Raw genomic sequence first — 16,897 nt, 5'->3', positions numbered from 1 at the left:
GACTCATCAAGTTTAGCTTAAGATTTACCTGAACACAAGCTCTGGATTTACAAACATGAAGTCCTAAGCTTGATCCCCAGCATTGCATGTGCCAGAGTGATGCTGATTTTCTTCCTATCTATCTATCTATCTATCTATCTATCTATCTATCTATCTACCTATCTCCCTTCTCCCTTTCTCTCTAACATAAATACAACTTTAGAAAAATGAAGACAAGTGAAAGTGGCTCATTTTGCTCACACTTTTTCCTCCTTTAAGTCGAGGGAAATGTGGGTGGTAACTGTCTGGCTGTGCTCTGTGCTGCCTCTCTGGCACTGAAGTATTTATTATCATAAATAACTATAATAGCACACTGTCAGTGCCCCCTCAAGGTGATCTTTAGAGAAGCCAGATGCAGGTTGATCTGCCCACAGCCACCCATACCACCACCCACGTTACTGGGAGAAACAAATTCAAGGGGTTGGAAGCCTTTACAAACAATGGAGCAAGGAGTCAATACCACCTCTGACCTCCCTTCCCAGTACCCCACCCCCCCTCGCTCACTCTGGGCAGGTCTGGGCAGGGTACATGGGGCAGAGGCTGCTTCCAACCTGGTCCTTGGAGAATGAAAGGAAACTGAAAATATTTCCTGCGGTGGTACTGGGGGTGAGGACTTGAAGTAATTAGCATCAAGAGCTCCGATTCATTGCCAAGTCATTTTACATTTCCCTTTAGGGGGTCATTGCCAATAATTACGAGAAATTTTTATCAATTTGGCACAAATATGATCATTTGTGTATAAGCAGATCCTCTTTCTGTTGGTAGAAACCTAAACACGGTCTTCACTTTTTTTTCTTGATTTCCACCTTCATGCACATAATGGAATCACTATATTTTCACAATACCAACAAAATTTGAAATGCAATCTCCTTTCATACTCCTTTTGGCCCCACTGACCTGGTACATCTCTTCCTCTTTTTCATTGGACTCCAAGCACCCAGACCCTGCATGAAATCCAGGGTGCACCCTGCTTTACCCCACCTGGAACTGGAGGCTGTGACTTCCTTTACTTGGGGCACAAGCTGCTTCCATGTTCCCTCAGCCCATCACCAGCCAAAGCAATCTCTCCAAAGGCACAGATGATACCTATGTGGTTGGTTGCTACTGATAACACTTCAGCTCTTCCCCTGCCTGTAAGCGTGCTGCTGGGCTTCATTCTCACCTCTCTGCTGCCATTTATCACACTTGATGCTCTGTTATCACTATTTGTGTATGTGACCTACTTGCTTGGAGGCATTTCTCTTTTTTATATCCTCCAAGTATCTAATACAGGATTGGGGCTGAAATTGGTGGTTGGATGAATGGATGGAAAGATGAAATGAAGGATGGGTAAATGAAAAAAATGACAGGAGGGAGGGAGGGGGAAAAAGGATGAAGGAAGGAAAGGAGAAAAACTGACCAAAAAAAAAAAATCATAGAAGAACCCATGAGTCCAGAGACTTGATTTATTATCTGTTTAACACAATATATAATATTTTCATTGTCTACATATATGGCATTTAGTGCAAAAAGAAAAAAAGCTAACATTTCAACCTAAAAAAAAAAACAAAAAAAACATGGCAGATGGAAACAGAAAGAGTTGATCTAACAAAAGAGTGTCAAGGCCTCCCTTTCAGGCTGCTACTCCCACTAGATGACTGTTTCTGCTCCAGGACTGCCTGTGGGCTGTGGGCTGTGGGCTGTGGGCTGTGGGCTGTGGGCTGTGGTCAGTGAGCCTGGATCCTTCTGCTGTGTGGGAGTCAGGCAAGGGGACCAACAGGCTTGAGGCCATGAGATCAGTGATCACGAAGCCTTGACAGGTAGTGCACTTGGCTGGGGTGTGGGACTACCTCAGGAGCTAGGAATGTGAGCATCATGTTTGAACTTGACCATTGTGCTGGCTGCAGTTACTTAGGGCTCTGCTCTTACTACCATTTCAGCTGCTTTGTGCAACAATTACTGATTCAGTTAAACAGCGGTAGGTTTAGATCATAAGTTACCTATAATCTCCTGAGGATGAGTCCAAGTATAAATCATCTAGAGATGGCATTGGCTTCTCCTCCTCATTTAGAATGAAAGCATGTGCCTTCCCTGGTATGTCATGCCCCTCATTTCCTTTCTGGGGTATGGAATCTCTTCCCCTCCTTCCTTTGGAAATCTCAATCCCCCTTGGATTTGATGATTCTATAGTACCAGAGTTCTCTTGGCTTCTGATCTTGCCTTCCCCTCAAGTCTGCCAGCTCCGCTACTAACGCAGAATAAAAACTCTGGGCATCCTCAAAGCTCGGTGCTAACCCATGTTGAGGGCTTCCAGAACCATGACAACATTCATAGTCCAAGGTATGTCCCTGGATCACACTTCATTCTCAGACTTACAGCTTCATGCCATTCTCTTTTCATCTCCAGTTGCTCATTGTAAAAAAAAAAAAAGAAAAAGAAAAAACCCTTCACACATGTTTAAAACCAAATTGGTGATTGGCGATCTTCACATCTGGAAAGCTGGAGAACCCTTCCAGATTCTCTGTTGTTTTCACCTCCACAGAGAATGTTATAGATATCACCAACTAAATACCTCAAGTTTGTCCAGTCTTCCTGTGTTATGGCTACTGTAGGCCAAACCCCAATTACTTCTTGCCTGCAACAGGTAAATTCTCTTTGCCTCCCTTCCCACAGAGTTCAGAAAAAAAATTTTTTTTTAAATACAAATTGCTGTCAATACCTCTACTCAGAAACTCTTACATTTTTCCTTTGGAGTGAATGATAAAACTTCTTTAACATGTCTACAAAGATTGCATGGTCTAAGGTCCCATAAGATAGAGCATATGTTCACATGTATCCATAAATTAGGGCAAAATATATACCTGAAAGCAAAAATACACAATAGTCTGTAGTGAGTCAGTATAAAGTTCATAATGAAATAGTGTCTACTTAGATACCCTCCTCGCCTGCTTCCTGTTACAGTTCTCTCACTCCAAAGGTAACCTCATCAAAGCAAGGACCACAAAAGGGCAAGAGACTGGCATACTTTAACGATGACTCTTTAGTCACTATCAGGCCACCCCATCAGCTGGGGCCCTAACTGGGGAGTCCTGAGATTCCCAAACAGACATGATGGGCCTAGACCTCGAATAAATCTCTCTCTCCATCGTCACCGGTCATTTCTATCAGGGACAATACAATAGGCCCCTTTGTGGGCCCCCATAGGACCTTGCCCTCAACTTGGATCAACAATGGTAGAGAATGTTCCATCCTCCAAAGGGAGGATGGACAATATACTCTATACTACACCTGAGGAAGATGGGTCCTGATATTGAGGCAGCTTGGAATGTTCCTCCTTATGACCACAGAATGTGAGCTCAGATCTACAGGGATGCAGATGTCACATAGGCTCCTAAGCTGAATATGGGCCCCAGATCACACCAATCAATGGGGTTTACAGTCAGCAATGTTTATATACCTTTCCCATATTAGGGAGCTATTCTCTTCCCTGATCCAGCTTTCTGGTCCTTCTTCCAACCATGGCATCATCTCCCCAGACAATAACTAGGATCCACCTGCATATCAGATTTCAAGCTCAGGCAAAAAAACAAACAAACAAACAAAAACTAGTATAGCCACAGGCCCTTTGGAATATAATTAAAATATGCCTACTAATTATCTACAAAATGGAGACTCCCCCCTCCCCAACTCTTCATCTGCACTATACCAGCCTATAGGTCCATGATTGGTCAACAATTTGTTTGGCTTTGTATGTTAACTCTCTTTTCAGCCACCAGGTTCCAGATGCTAGCAGGATGCCAACCAGACTCCCTGGACAGACAGCCCCACCAATGTGTCCTGGAGCTCCACTTCCCCAGAGTCCTTCCCCACTAGGGAAAGAGAGAGACAGGCTGGGAGTATGGATCAACCTGTCAACGCCCATGTTCAGTGGAGAAGCAATTACAGAAGCCAGACCTTCCACCTTCTGCATCCCAAAATGACCTTGGGTCCATACTCCCAGAGGGTTAAAGAATAGGAAAGCTATCAGGGGAGGGAATGGGATACAAAGTTCTGGTGGTTGGGATTGTGTGAAGTTGTACCCCTCTTATCCTATGGTTTAGTCAATGTTTCCTTTTTATAAATAAAAAATTATAAAAAAATTGCATGGTCTAATCACATTTATGTTTTTTTAAAAAAACAAAACTATTTATTATTGGATAAAGATAGTGAAATTGAGAGAGTGGGGGAGATAGAGAGGGAAAGAGACAGAGAGACCTTCAGCCCTGCTTCACTATTCGTGAAGCTTTCTCCCTTTAGGTGGGGATCCAGGGGGCTAGAACTTGGATTCTTATGCTGGTCCTTGCGCTTCATGCCATGTTTGCTTAACCCGCTGTGCTACTGCCTGGCCCCCACATCTATGTTTCTGACTTAATGCATTACATTCTGGATGGGATGTCTTCATCTCTCACATCCATTTCACTTAGACTTCATTTTATACCTTCTCTGCTTCTTAAAAGTCTTGTGTTGTAAAGGAAAAGCACCATAGTAGGGGAGGTGAATTAGGGCTAGCAATCCCAATGACATCCCTTTTATTTGTTTAAAGATGTTACACTAGAAGGGGCAAATGGTGGCACACATGGTTAAGTGCACACATTACAATATGCAAGGACCTGGGTTCAAGCTCCCAGTCCCCACTTGCAGAGGAAAAGCTTCACGAGCAATGAAGCAGGCCTACAGTTGTCTCTCTGTCATTCTCTCTCCCAATTTCCCTCTTCCTTATTAATTTCTAAAATAAATAAAGTTTAAAAAAAAGTTGAAGTAGGGTTTAATTTATCTTGTTTGTTGCCATTCCCTTCCTCTGAGTCAAAAAAAAAAAATGGTCTCATGTAAACTGATAACCATCTGACCCTCAAAGAATGCAAATGTCTCCTCCATGGAATCAGAAGTAGTGATATCCTTCAATAAAAGTTCAAATGTAAACAGCTAGATTGAAGATGACCATAAAATGTAAATTAATATCAATAATACATTCACTAAAAACAAAATATCCTGGCAAATACTTTTATTCAGGATAAAAGCAGTAATTGAAAGCATCCTTTAAATAGCAATCTCTTTGAATGTATTTTCAATCACTTTTAAACATTCTCAAATTGCATATTATTTATGAAATCTGAAGTACTTGTCATTAATCAAAAGCATTGGAAACTATCATCCAATTTGCAAAAATCAGCATTTCCCAACATGAGAATTTTTACTGTAGTCCATGGAATAATGAAAACACTCAGAGGATTCTCTAGTTTAAAAGCCTCCTACTTGGGATTTTTCTTTTTAAGGCTGCAGATTTACTGGCAGAGATGAATACTTTGGAGCACAATCTGAATATAACATCATTTAATCGGATCCTGAATTTCATGGCTTACTGTATGAATGCCTGCTTCCAGTTTCATCTTTATAAAGTTATGTTTTCTAACTAGAAAACTGAAATGGTGCTTTTCCCCTCTGCTGTGAGCCTTTTAACTGAATTCAGTCTTCTGCCTTGCATTTTTCACAGTTGAGCTTTAAGTCAGCAGAATCAGAATCATGTTGCTTGATCTTTTTGCTTCCCAGGACATGTAAATACCCAAGTGGTGGATGTAAGGCTGCATTTGAAGTGCTTGGAGTCAAGGAACAGCAGAGGCCAGTGTTCTAACCATGGGCAGTCTTGACTGAGACAGCATGGACAGATCTTCTCAACCTGAGTTGCGTGTATTGATACTGTAATGATGTGACAGGTGAGATGCATGTGAAATGACATTGTAATATCAGTTTCACTATTAACTGAATTCCATGCTCACATTATTATACAGTAGACTTTACCCTATAAAATTATAGCATGTTCACTGCTGTTTCTCTAGCATCTGGAAATAAAAGATATCCAATACAGGAGCTGGATGAGATGAGTTACCATGGATGAGAACCTGGTTCAAGCCCTGGGTCCCCACCTGCAGAGGACAGAGTTTTACAAGTAGTGAAACAGAGATACAAGCGTTTCTCTTCCTCTCTTCCTCTCTCTCTCTCTCTCTCTCTCTCTCTCTCTCTTCCTCTCTTCCTCTCTTCCTCTCTCTCTCTCTCTAAACTCCATCTTTATAAGAAAAAGAAAAAAAGAAAAGTGATAACAGAGTGCTGTAGCATTGCCATGCAGGCACTGAGCCCTAGAAACAACCCTAGTGGCAGAGAGAGAGAGAGATGGAGAGAGAGAGAGAATAGTTTTCTTCAACAAGCGATTAAGGCGGAGAGTCTGGGGAATTTTGAAGAGGAACTACCATAACTGGTCTGTAGATTAAATGCAAATAAATGTTTTCCATCTAGAAAAATTATATTGTGAGCATATGCAATTGGTTTGTAGCATAAAGTGAAGTCTTTCCATTTAACTGTGGAAAGTTATATATATATGTCATTAAGAGCCAATGAAACTTAGGTCATTCCAATTCTCCTTTTCAATGTTTATGGTTTAAAAGGAGCCCCCTAATTCCTCCTCCTCCTTTTCCTTCTTCTCCTCTTCCTCCTTCTTCTTCTTTCTCCCTCCCCCCCTTCTCTCTCTCCCCTTTCTTTCAGACAGAGAGGCAGAGAGTGAAAGAGACCACAGCAGTGAAACTTCTTTCAATGTGGAGGGAGTCAGACTTTAACTTGAGTCACACACATGCCAAAGCAGCACACTATACAAATGAGCTATTTTGTCATACCTTCTCCCATCGCAATATTTTCACTAACAATTATTAGCACATTATATTACAATTTACACTTAGATTCTAGAAGACCCAGGCTAAAGGGGACACACCAGGAGCCCTTTCTGGAGATGCCTTCTGACACTATTCCTATCCCCCCACCACCACCACCACTCTCCCTGGCAGTCAGTGAATAAATAGAAGGGAAGGAGATACCAACCAACAGAGTTGCAGAAGAAAAATTAGTGGAGAGTCAAAGAGAAGACTATGAGATAAGCCTGAGTGAGCTCAAAGGTGAAAGGGAAGAAGTGATTATGACAAAAGAGACACAAAAGACACAGGAGATAGCCCCCTGCTCTTACACCTGACACCTTTCAGGGCTCTGCTCTGAGGCTGATAAGGTCAGCACCCCAGTAGTGATAGTGGTGCTAGTTCTGCAGGAATGGTTCATCCACCCCCATGGAGCCCCACTGACCACAAAAATGGTGATTTCTACATTTCTATGAGCTCATCTAGAGAGAAAAGCATTCCAACACAAAAAAGGACTTTTGACTGTTATTCAGAGAACACAGTGTTCTTTGAGTATGTCCTACATGTCTTGGCAAAAGGTGTCAAATGTCCCTTTAAGAAGCAGTTAAGCAAAAGGAAATGAGAGAGAGCCCAGTCAGCTAGAGGTGTTGGCTGGCCTGAGTAACAAGGACCCAAAGGACAGAAATGTTTGAGGAATCTGAATAAAAGTCTGAATAAACAAAAGTTCAAAAGGAAATTCTCAGTTGTCTGGAAATGCATTTTGGGTATAATTGAAGTATATAGTCAATAAGGTTTTATAATTTAAATCTGCATTTAGGGTGGGCGTAGGGATACTACCTCATGCCTAGGGACCAGGTTTGATCCCCAGCACTACCAAAGCTGAACAGCGCTCTGGTCTCTCTCATAAAAATAAAGAAATAAATCTTAAAATTTTGTTTTAATTCTTTGATTTCCATTTTGTTAATTCCTTAAAGTCATTTGATAGTCCCTTTTAAACCTTTTTATTACTTATATGAATAGTATCTTTTTAAAATAGACTATTCATTTTTATTTATTTATTTATTTATTTATTTTTATATTTATTTATTTATCTTCCCTCTTGTTGCCCTTGTTGTTTTTTATTGTTGTTGTTATTGATGTCGTCATTGTTAGATAAGACAGAGAGAAATGGAGAGAGGAAGGAAAGACAGAGAGAAATGGAGAGGGGAGGGGAAGATAGAGACGGGGAGAGGAAGATAAGACACCTGCAGACCTGCTTCACCACCTGTGAAGCGACTCCCCTGCAGGTGAGGAGCTGGGGGCTCAAACCAGGATCCTTATGCTGGTCCTTGCACTTTGCGCCATGTGCACTTTTAACCCACTGCACTATTTTGCCCGACTCCCTTGTTTATTTTTTTAAACATTCGTTTATTTCTTATGAAAGAGAAAAATGAGAGGAGGAAAAGAAAGAAACCAGAATACCAATCCATTCTGCCACAGGTAGTGCTAGAGATTGAATTGGTGGCTTTTGGGGCCTCAGGGATGCAAGTTGGTGTTCTAACAGGCTAAGCTAGCACCCAGCCCAAGAATATATTCTTGTAGAGGAGATTAGCCATAGATTTTTGGTTGTTGCTATCTCCTTCACTAAGATATGAGCATGTACATATGTGCCTGCTTCCTTGATAACAGTAGAGCCCTCAATTTTGACAAAAGAACAATAGTGGTTTGCACGTTTACAATATTGAGAACTATTTATGAAGGGTATTGATAACATTCATTAATGATTGTTTTCTAGGGAAAATCCACTTGAAAAAGATAAGTTCAAATTATATTGACTAGTCAGAAGGCATTTGATGGGTTTTTGAATGTCTGGCCATTTCTATATATCTATAAAGAGAAATAAAACTATTCCCAGAAGGGACTGACCTGTGAAGTCTCCACCAGGAAGTGGGAGAAATGTGGCCTGCATGTCATTCTGAAAGAAGCACTGGGCTCCACTGCCCCTCTCATGACAGGCCAGCTACTTGTTTCTACAGATCTCAATATGTGAGCTGCCCCCTTCACACACACACACACACACACACACACCATCACCACTACATGCAAACCTCAAGGCAAGAGTGATGGTTCTGGGCCCCTACTGCACTATCATAAAATACTCATCTATTGGGGATGAGAAGTGATCTTTAAATTTTAGGAATTCCTTGTTACTAAAAGCAAAAAAGGTAGAGATGAAATAGCAGTGAGTGTGCATAAAGCTTACCTGCCAATGTTCCTAAAAGACTCCAGAACGCATATCCAGGGAGGAATGAAAAATCGTCTCAGGACAGAACTATGCAAATAATGATTTCAAATGGGGCCAGGAGGTGCCACAAATAGTTAAGTGCACATATTACAACGTGCAAGGACCCAGGTTCAAGCCCCCAGTCCCTACCTGCATGAGTGAATCGTTGTAAGTGGTGAAGCCATGTTGCAGGTATCTCTCTGTCTCTCCCTATCTCCTTTATTCCTCTTGATTTCTCCCTGTCTCTATCCAATAAATAAAATATAAAAAATAGTAAAAATGTGATTTAAAATGTCAACAATGAATGGTAAAACAGAAAGGTTTATTGTCACTATTCCCCATGATTCTTTTTCCATTTTTGGTTATTTTTATCAGCAGCACTCAGTCAATTCCAAGTTGCATAAAAATGAAGAGTTCAGCTAAGAAAAGAAGAAAACTTGGTCATCTGAAATTAGACTATGGCCCCTACAAAGTAGACTTTTTGTTTGGTTTTAAACTGCTGCTTTCTAATACTTTAAAAGGAAAAATCACTCCTGTGATGCACATTCACAGAGACCTCTCAAAATAAAGGACACAGGTATCCTAGCTGTGACATAAAAGAATTTCTTTTTTTGGGGGGGGGGGCAATAAATTCTTAGTTCATTTTTCTTTTTTAAAAAAATTTCTTTATTGGGGGATTAATGTTTTGCATTCAACAGTAAATACAGTAGTTTGTATGTGCATAACATTTCTCAGTTTTCCACATAACAATACAACCCCCACTAGGTCCTCTGTTGTCGTTAAAGTTCAGGGCTCCAGAAGGCCGAGCTAGCTTCGCAGCGGAAGACAGAGACGACCAGAGACACACGGCTGGGCAGAGAAGCTTTATTCACGAGCGGGCAAACATGTGCTCTCCTGTCTTTCTGCTCTGGCGGCAGAGAGAGACCCTTAAACTAATCACCACACAGATCTGTCCTCCATCTCCTCTGTAGGGGTCCCAGGGGTGGGGAGAAGGGTGCCCGTGAAACTAGCAAGGGCCAAACCAATTTCTCCCAGAGGTGGGGAGAAGGAGACCAAACCAATATGAAACATACAACACTCTGTCATCCTTTTTGGACCAGTATTCTCCCCCCACCCACCCCAGAGTATTTTACATTGGTGCAATACGCTAATTCCAGTTCACGTTCTACTTGTATTTTCTCTTCTGATCTTGTTTTTCAACTTCTGCCTGAGAGTGAGATCATCTCATATTCATCCTTCTGTTTCTGACTTATTTCACTTAACATGATTTTTTCAAGCTTCATCCAAGACCGGCTGAAAACGGTGAAGTCACCATTTTTTATAGCTGAGTAGTATTCCATTGTGTATATATACCACAACTTGCTCAGCCACTCATCTGTTGTTGGACACCTGAGTTGCTTCCAGGTTTTAGCTACTACAAATTGGGCTGCTAAGAACATATGTGTACACAGATCTTTTTGGATGGGTGTGTTGGGTTCCTTAGGATATATCCCCAGGAGAGGAATTGCAGGATGATAGGGTAGATCCATTTCTAGCCTTCTGAGAGTTCTTCAGATGGCTCTCCACAGAAGCTGGACCAATTTACATTCCCACCAGCAGTGCAGGAGGGTTCCTTTGACCCCACAACCTCTCCAGCATTTGTTGTCGCTACCTTTTCTGATGTATGACATTCTCACAGGAGTGAAGTGGTATCTTGTTGTTGTCTTTATTTGTATTTCTCTGACAATCAAAGACTTGGAGCATTTTTTCATGATAAAAGAATTTCTTATAGTAGATCAAGATCCCATCAAGTTGTAGCTGGGGCATAAAGGTGGCTCATTGGCAAGACTCATAAACATGAGGTCCTGAGTTTGATCCCCAGTAACTACATGGGTCAGAGTGATGATCTGATTCTTTTTTCTCATAAATATTTTAAAATAAGATTCCATCAAAGCTTAAAATTAAGTTAAAACTCTTCAGACAGATGGATAAGTCAAGGAAGAGTCTTGTGAAAGATCATTAAACTAGCTTCTGCCCTGACACTAACTGCAGGGCTCTGGTCAAAGCAGTTACTATTTTGTGCCTTGATTTCCCCATCTCCATATGAGGATTACCTAGGCTGAAGCCCAGTTCTACTACCAACAATAGTGAGAATGTGGACAGTTGATTTACCTTCTCGAGGTATCTATCTCCCCATCTAAAGAGAGGCTCTTGTAGATTCTTAAGGTTCACTCTCGCTTAGTTTCATGATATTTTAATAAGAGAAGACATTGTAGAATGTGAACATTGCAGACCTTTTTCTAAGAAATGCCGCTGGCTAGAGAGTTACCTCATCAGGTAGGACACCTGTATTGCCACCCACGTTCCATTCCCAGCACCACACAGAAGGTGCTATGGCAACGGAGGAAGCTCTGGTGCTATGGTGCTTCTCCCTTTCTGAATGGAAAAAAAAAAAGTGGCCTGGAATGGTGGAATTTTTATGGGTGAGGACCCAGTTCCACAGACAGGAAAAAAGCCTCACATATGTGCAGCTAAAGATGTGGATAGTTTGCCAATGTTGAAGGTAGTTGTGGGAAATGATTTGACTGCAATTTTACTTATTCATATTTTTTTGAACATAAAGATCCCTATTGAGACAGGAAAATTAAAAAATAAAATAAGACCAGGAAAAGAAATAGCTGGAACTCTGTCAGTAGACTACAAGCCTAGAAAAGCCCAGGACACATAGATCTTTAACCAGTTGCTCTCCACCTCTTCTCAGACACAGCAGAGGAGAAAGACTTAGCCTAACATGGTATTGGAAAAGAGCCATTCTTTTACTTTTTCATAATTGTGACATCAGGAGGCATGTATATAATAAGATAGCTACCCACAGACACAGAACAGACTTAGTTTTTGGCTTTGAGTATGAGTCAAATATTACAGTATGCACCTGGGGAAGACATTAGCACACAGTCGAGCAATGACTCAGAAATCTACACTGGTTTATGGTCAAATTAGAGTATTCTAGAATCTGTGACACTCCTATTTCTATAATGATCTGTGATAAATGACTCAAGTGTTATCCTTGAAATTTTCTCCAGGAAATACAGCTGAAACACTAAAAAAAAACTTACATGAGAAAATTATTTCCAGGGAATCAGTCAGTGGCACACCTCGTTGAGTGCACTGGTTACCATGCACAAGGACGAGGTTTGAATCCCCAGTCCCACACCTGCAGGGAGGGCAGTTCACAAGCAGCAAAGCAGGTCTACACATGTCCATCTTTCTCTCCCCCATCTCTCTCTTTTTCTTTTGCCACCAGGGTTATCACTGGGGCTCGGTGCCAGTGCTACGAATCTACCACCCCCAGTGGCTACTTTTTCTTTCTTCATTTTTTTTTCTTTCTAACTTTTATTAGATAGGACCGAGAGAAATTGAGAGAGGATGGTGAGATAGAGAGATGGAGAGAAAGTCAGACACCTATAGACTTTATTCATTGCTTGTGAAGTGTTCACCCTGCAGGGGGAGAGCAGGGTTTCAAACCCAGATCCTTGCACATGGTGATTTTGTGCTTAACTGGGTGCACCACCACCCCACCTCTCACTCTCACTCTCCCCTCCCCTCTCAATTTCTCTCTCTGTCTTATCAAATAAAGTAGAAAGAAAAAAAGACCCCTGGGAGTGGTGAATTTGTAGTACCAAAGCCAAGTCCCAGTGATAACCCTAGTGGCAAAAAATAAAGAGAAGATAGAGGAGGAGGAAAAGGAGGAAGAGATGATGATGATCAATGACTATTTCCAGGATTACCCTAGCACTTCAATTTCATGCCCCTAACTTTTCAAATTCTTTGACATTGTAGGGATTTCATTAAATTGTTTTATCTTTAGAATAGTGTTGGGATCAGGAAGATGGCACCATGGTAGAATGCAAGGTCTACATGCATGAGGCCCTGGGTTCCACCCACTATTTTTTAAAAAGTGGCACAGTCTCTAGTTCTCTCTTTCTCTCAAAAAAGGAAAATGATTTTTTTTTTTATCATCGATGCAATTTCACTGCTCCAGGCCAACTTTTTCAGATAAGACAGTCAGAAACAGAAGGGGAAAGAGAAAGATGTCACAGCACTGACACTTGTGGTGGGGAACTGGACTTGAGCTATCAAGCCAGTCCAACTTTTTAAATAAAGTGTTACTTGGGGAAAAAAATACATGAATTTGAAATTATCCCTCTCAGTGTCCCATCTATTCGCTGAGACTGTAGGACAACTCCACTTGCATTTCAAGTCCAGATTCCCAGACACTCACTCTTTGCTCTTCTTCCTCTACTGCCCCCCCACCCCGCTCCCACTCCCACATCTGACCTCTCTTTTTAAGCCCCCTCACTTCCTGGGTTGGCCTCACTGTCTATAATCTGTCACATAAGCCTGAAGCCTTGGATCCATCCTGGCCTCTTCCCTATCTCACTAGTCTCCCTTACACAGAGTATCCTTAACACACACACAGACTGGGTCACCACATTCTGTTCATTTTGTCTTCTAAACATCTATAATCTGTTTTCCCTTTGCTAGTTATACCACTAAGATAAGAGCCTTTATCCTCTCCCAACTGAACTATTGAATACTCCTCTGGCACAGTTCCATCCTCTAAAATATCTAAGCACACTCACACCTCAGTTCACAGATCATCTGAAATTCTTCTCTGCTTGCAGGACACTGTCCTAACTGCAGAGCCTGATATGCAGGGCTCTTCTATAATCTCTTGTGAGATTCTTGGTTGCATTTCTAGTCTCATTCCTACTTGCTTTATACTGCTCCATGTGAGCTGTGATCCTAAGCAATGGGGCTTTATGCCACCTTACTTCACATCCAATTGAGTGAGGGCTATTGCAGGGGAGTCCTTATCTATCTCCAGATTCTCCAGGTTCACTAAGTCCATGTTGATAGTGCCAGGCTTTTCAAAGAACTCTGAGCATTTTAGGCATTTCCTTTCAACATTGCTTCAAAGTGGTGCAGTACTCTTGAGTCCATTTAACAGATGAAGAAGCAGACTTCAGGCAGCTGAGAAGCCAAGAAATTTACTAGTACAAAGTGACTCTGCCAACAACTGAAGCCAGGTTGGGCTGATTCTGAAACCTGTGTTTTAGCTGAGTCAACCCTAAATGTTTTGCTGACTAGATTTCACACCATAATGTCTGAAAAGAAACAGTGAGGAAGCAATGCTGTTGCCTTAGGATCCTGTAGGTGCAGCTTATAGGATGCAGAGGTATGGGCCACTCTGAGAGGTGGCAAATACCATGTTTTAGCCAAATGTCCATTATGTCCAAGTGCCATGAAAGGAGAAGTGTGTGCAGTCTCCCTGGACACCAAGCTTTCACACTATCATTGAATGAATGAGAATGGAGCCTATCTTAAACAGCCCATTCCTCAGGAAGGAAAGAGTCTAGAATTGATACACCTCTTCAGACTTAATAGTCTAGATGGAATGCTCAGGACTGGTTAATCTTTTATTAGTATATATTTTTTAATTTAATTGCCACCATGATTATTGCTAGGGCTCAGTGCCTACATGATGAATCTATTACCATTTTTTTCTTTTTTGTTGATACTGACAGAGAGAAATTGAGAGAGAATAAGAAGACAGAGAGGAAGAGAGAAAGGGAGATACTTGCAATACTGCCTCATCACTTGTGAAGCTTCTCCCCTACAACTGAGAAAGGAAGAGAGAAAGAGAGACACTTGCAATACTGCCTCATCACTTGTGAAGCTTCTCCCCCGCAACTGAGATCCAGGGACCTGAACTCATGTCCTTGAGCATGGTAACATGTGTACATGTGTGCACTAGTAGGTGAGCCACCGTGCAGGCCCTAGAACTGGTTCATCTTTAAGAAGGGAGAGCCTAAACTCTGTCCCCTGGAGTCTGACTTGGTTAAACAATAACTTCATACATACTTATTTCCATAATTTAATGCTAATACAAACTCATGTACACTCAATTATTGTCAAGGGCAGAGCTGTTTCAATATTTACCCATGCTATATAATAGTTGGGTCTTGTTTCCTTATCACTTTTATAACATAGTCCTCAAAGCTCCCTTTTCAGAATTCCCAGATCACGTGCCAATGTTGTCTTTGCCAATAGCTGCTTGTCTGGCTTTGCACAGATCCATTCTCATTTTTAAAGCCAAGGAATTCTAGCAGCCAGCTAGGGAGTAAGTGCAGCGGAATCATTTAAAACCTGCAAGCTAGAGGTCCTGGATGAGAGTCTCAGCACCACCAAAAGCCAGAGGGTCAAAATGAGTTCACTAAGCAGTTCCACTGAATTCTAAGATTTGAGGACTATCCACACTTTTTAAAGATGTTTTTCACTCCATTTAACTTGCACAATGATTTTCATAAATGGTTTTTAAAATGGTAGTCAGGGATGATGAATCAGAAGTCAATTTCAAGACTATTTTAGAGAGAGAAAAAAACATTATATCAGTACATTTAAACATATACTGAAATATTGTCCATGCTGTTGAAATACAATCCAAGCCATTATCGTCCAGGTTGGATGGTAACAAAAGGAGTAAGATGACAACACTGGCTTGGGTTCACGTATGCATGTGTGTGACAATGCTTTCTGGGTCTATTGATATGACACTGAAATGCCACCAGGTTCAGAAAGCAATACAAACATAAATTCAGGGTAACTGCCCTGCAAATGTAACCAGTCAAACAAAGTGAAGGGGAAAAACCCCTGAGTACGTTGTCAAGAGTTAACACATGCAGTAAACAGTTGCTAGGCTCTCTGGAAGTTTTGTTTACAGGAACTGAACTTCTTACTATATGACAGCCCCTGGGTGTCTTAAATCAGCTTAAAAGATCTGCCCATTTATCATAGGAACGCAATAAATGCCTGCTAATTGAAAGGACTATAAAAACAGCGAAGATAAGGCTCGTTTTCCACTACAAAGATGAAACAGGAATTCTAGAAGAATTACTGATGAGAGAGGTTGTATTTCAATCTTAGTGATGTTTGCAGACAGAAAAAAAAAATTCCACTTAAACCTCTTGAATAAAAGCCCTGGGTAAAGAATGCATATACCAACAAGTTATTTCTTTAGCAGGTGGGGGGGGGGAAGAAAGAAAGGGAGGGAGGGAGGGAGAGAGAGAAAGGAAGAAAGAGAGGGAGAGAGAGAGAGGAAGAAAGGAAGGAAGGAAGGAAGGAAGGAAAGAAGAAAGGAAGGAAGGAAGAGAGGATAAAGCCCTTAAAGAGCAACACTGGTGAAAAACAAGGCAAACCCTGGCTTGTCACAACATATTGGGTGTACATTATTGATATAATAATTTTTGCCTTATTTTAAACTTTTTTTCTGGAGAAGTCCCAGGTCTGGAAGGCGGGAGTTTTTAAGAGATTGGGACAAAGTTAGAGCGCTTGGAGGCGCGTTCAGCTCTGCAGAGGAAAAGCAGCTCTCTCCTCCAGGGCCAACTCACCTTGCCTCCAACAGACTCACTCACCTTGGCTCCCAGAGGTGGCCAGAGCCGCAGGCAGGAGGAGGGAGAAGCAGAGGCAGCAGCTGAGCCAGAGCGCGGGCATGGCCTTTCTCTGCTGCCTTTCTCTGCTGCGGGGTCGCTGCGCCGCCCAGGCGCGCCTGTGAGTCTCTGCTCCGCGGTGCCTTCCTTTTCCTGGATCAGGTGGTTTTATCGACTCCTCTACCTGACTCAGTCCTGACAGGAAGAGAGCCTGTGCTACAGGGAATGACTCACCTGTGAATAAGGAGGACCCAGCCCTCCGAGGCAGACAAACACAGCACATTGGGAAGCTACAAAACTCCCTCTCTGGTCGCACCAGGATGGGGAGGTGGGGGGGAGGGGTTGAAGGGGGCGCACCTGGACTGGCCCAGGGTGTGGTGCAGAGGTTGAGGCCCAGCGATCTTCTGGAGGAATGCGGTTACACACGCCTCAGT

At 42.0% G+C, this 16,897-nt stretch overlaps 1 protein-coding gene across 1 annotated transcript in view; it reads right to left on the bottom strand.

Annotated features, from left to right (window-relative positions):
* LAMC2 (laminin subunit gamma 2) overlaps nt 1-16,655 on the bottom strand; it is a 73,584-nt gene extending 56,929 nt beyond the window's left edge. The window contains exon 1 of the mRNA XM_007523821.3: nt 16,449-16,655. Within this exon, the coding sequence (XP_007523883.1) occupies nt 16,449-16,527 (79 nt within the window). The 5' untranslated portion in view covers nt 16,528-16,655. The remainder of the gene's footprint in view (nt 1-16,448) is intronic.
* Nucleotides 16,656-16,897: the final 242 nt, after the last annotated feature.

This window comes from Erinaceus europaeus, chromosome 9, assembly GCF_950295315.1.
Source record: "Erinaceus europaeus chromosome 9, mEriEur2.1, whole genome shotgun sequence".
NCBI classification, from domain to species: domain Eukaryota; kingdom Metazoa; phylum Chordata; class Mammalia; order Eulipotyphla; family Erinaceidae; genus Erinaceus; species Erinaceus europaeus.
The sequence above is the reverse complement of the archived record's forward strand: the minus strand, read 5'-3'. Positions and strand labels throughout refer to the sequence as shown.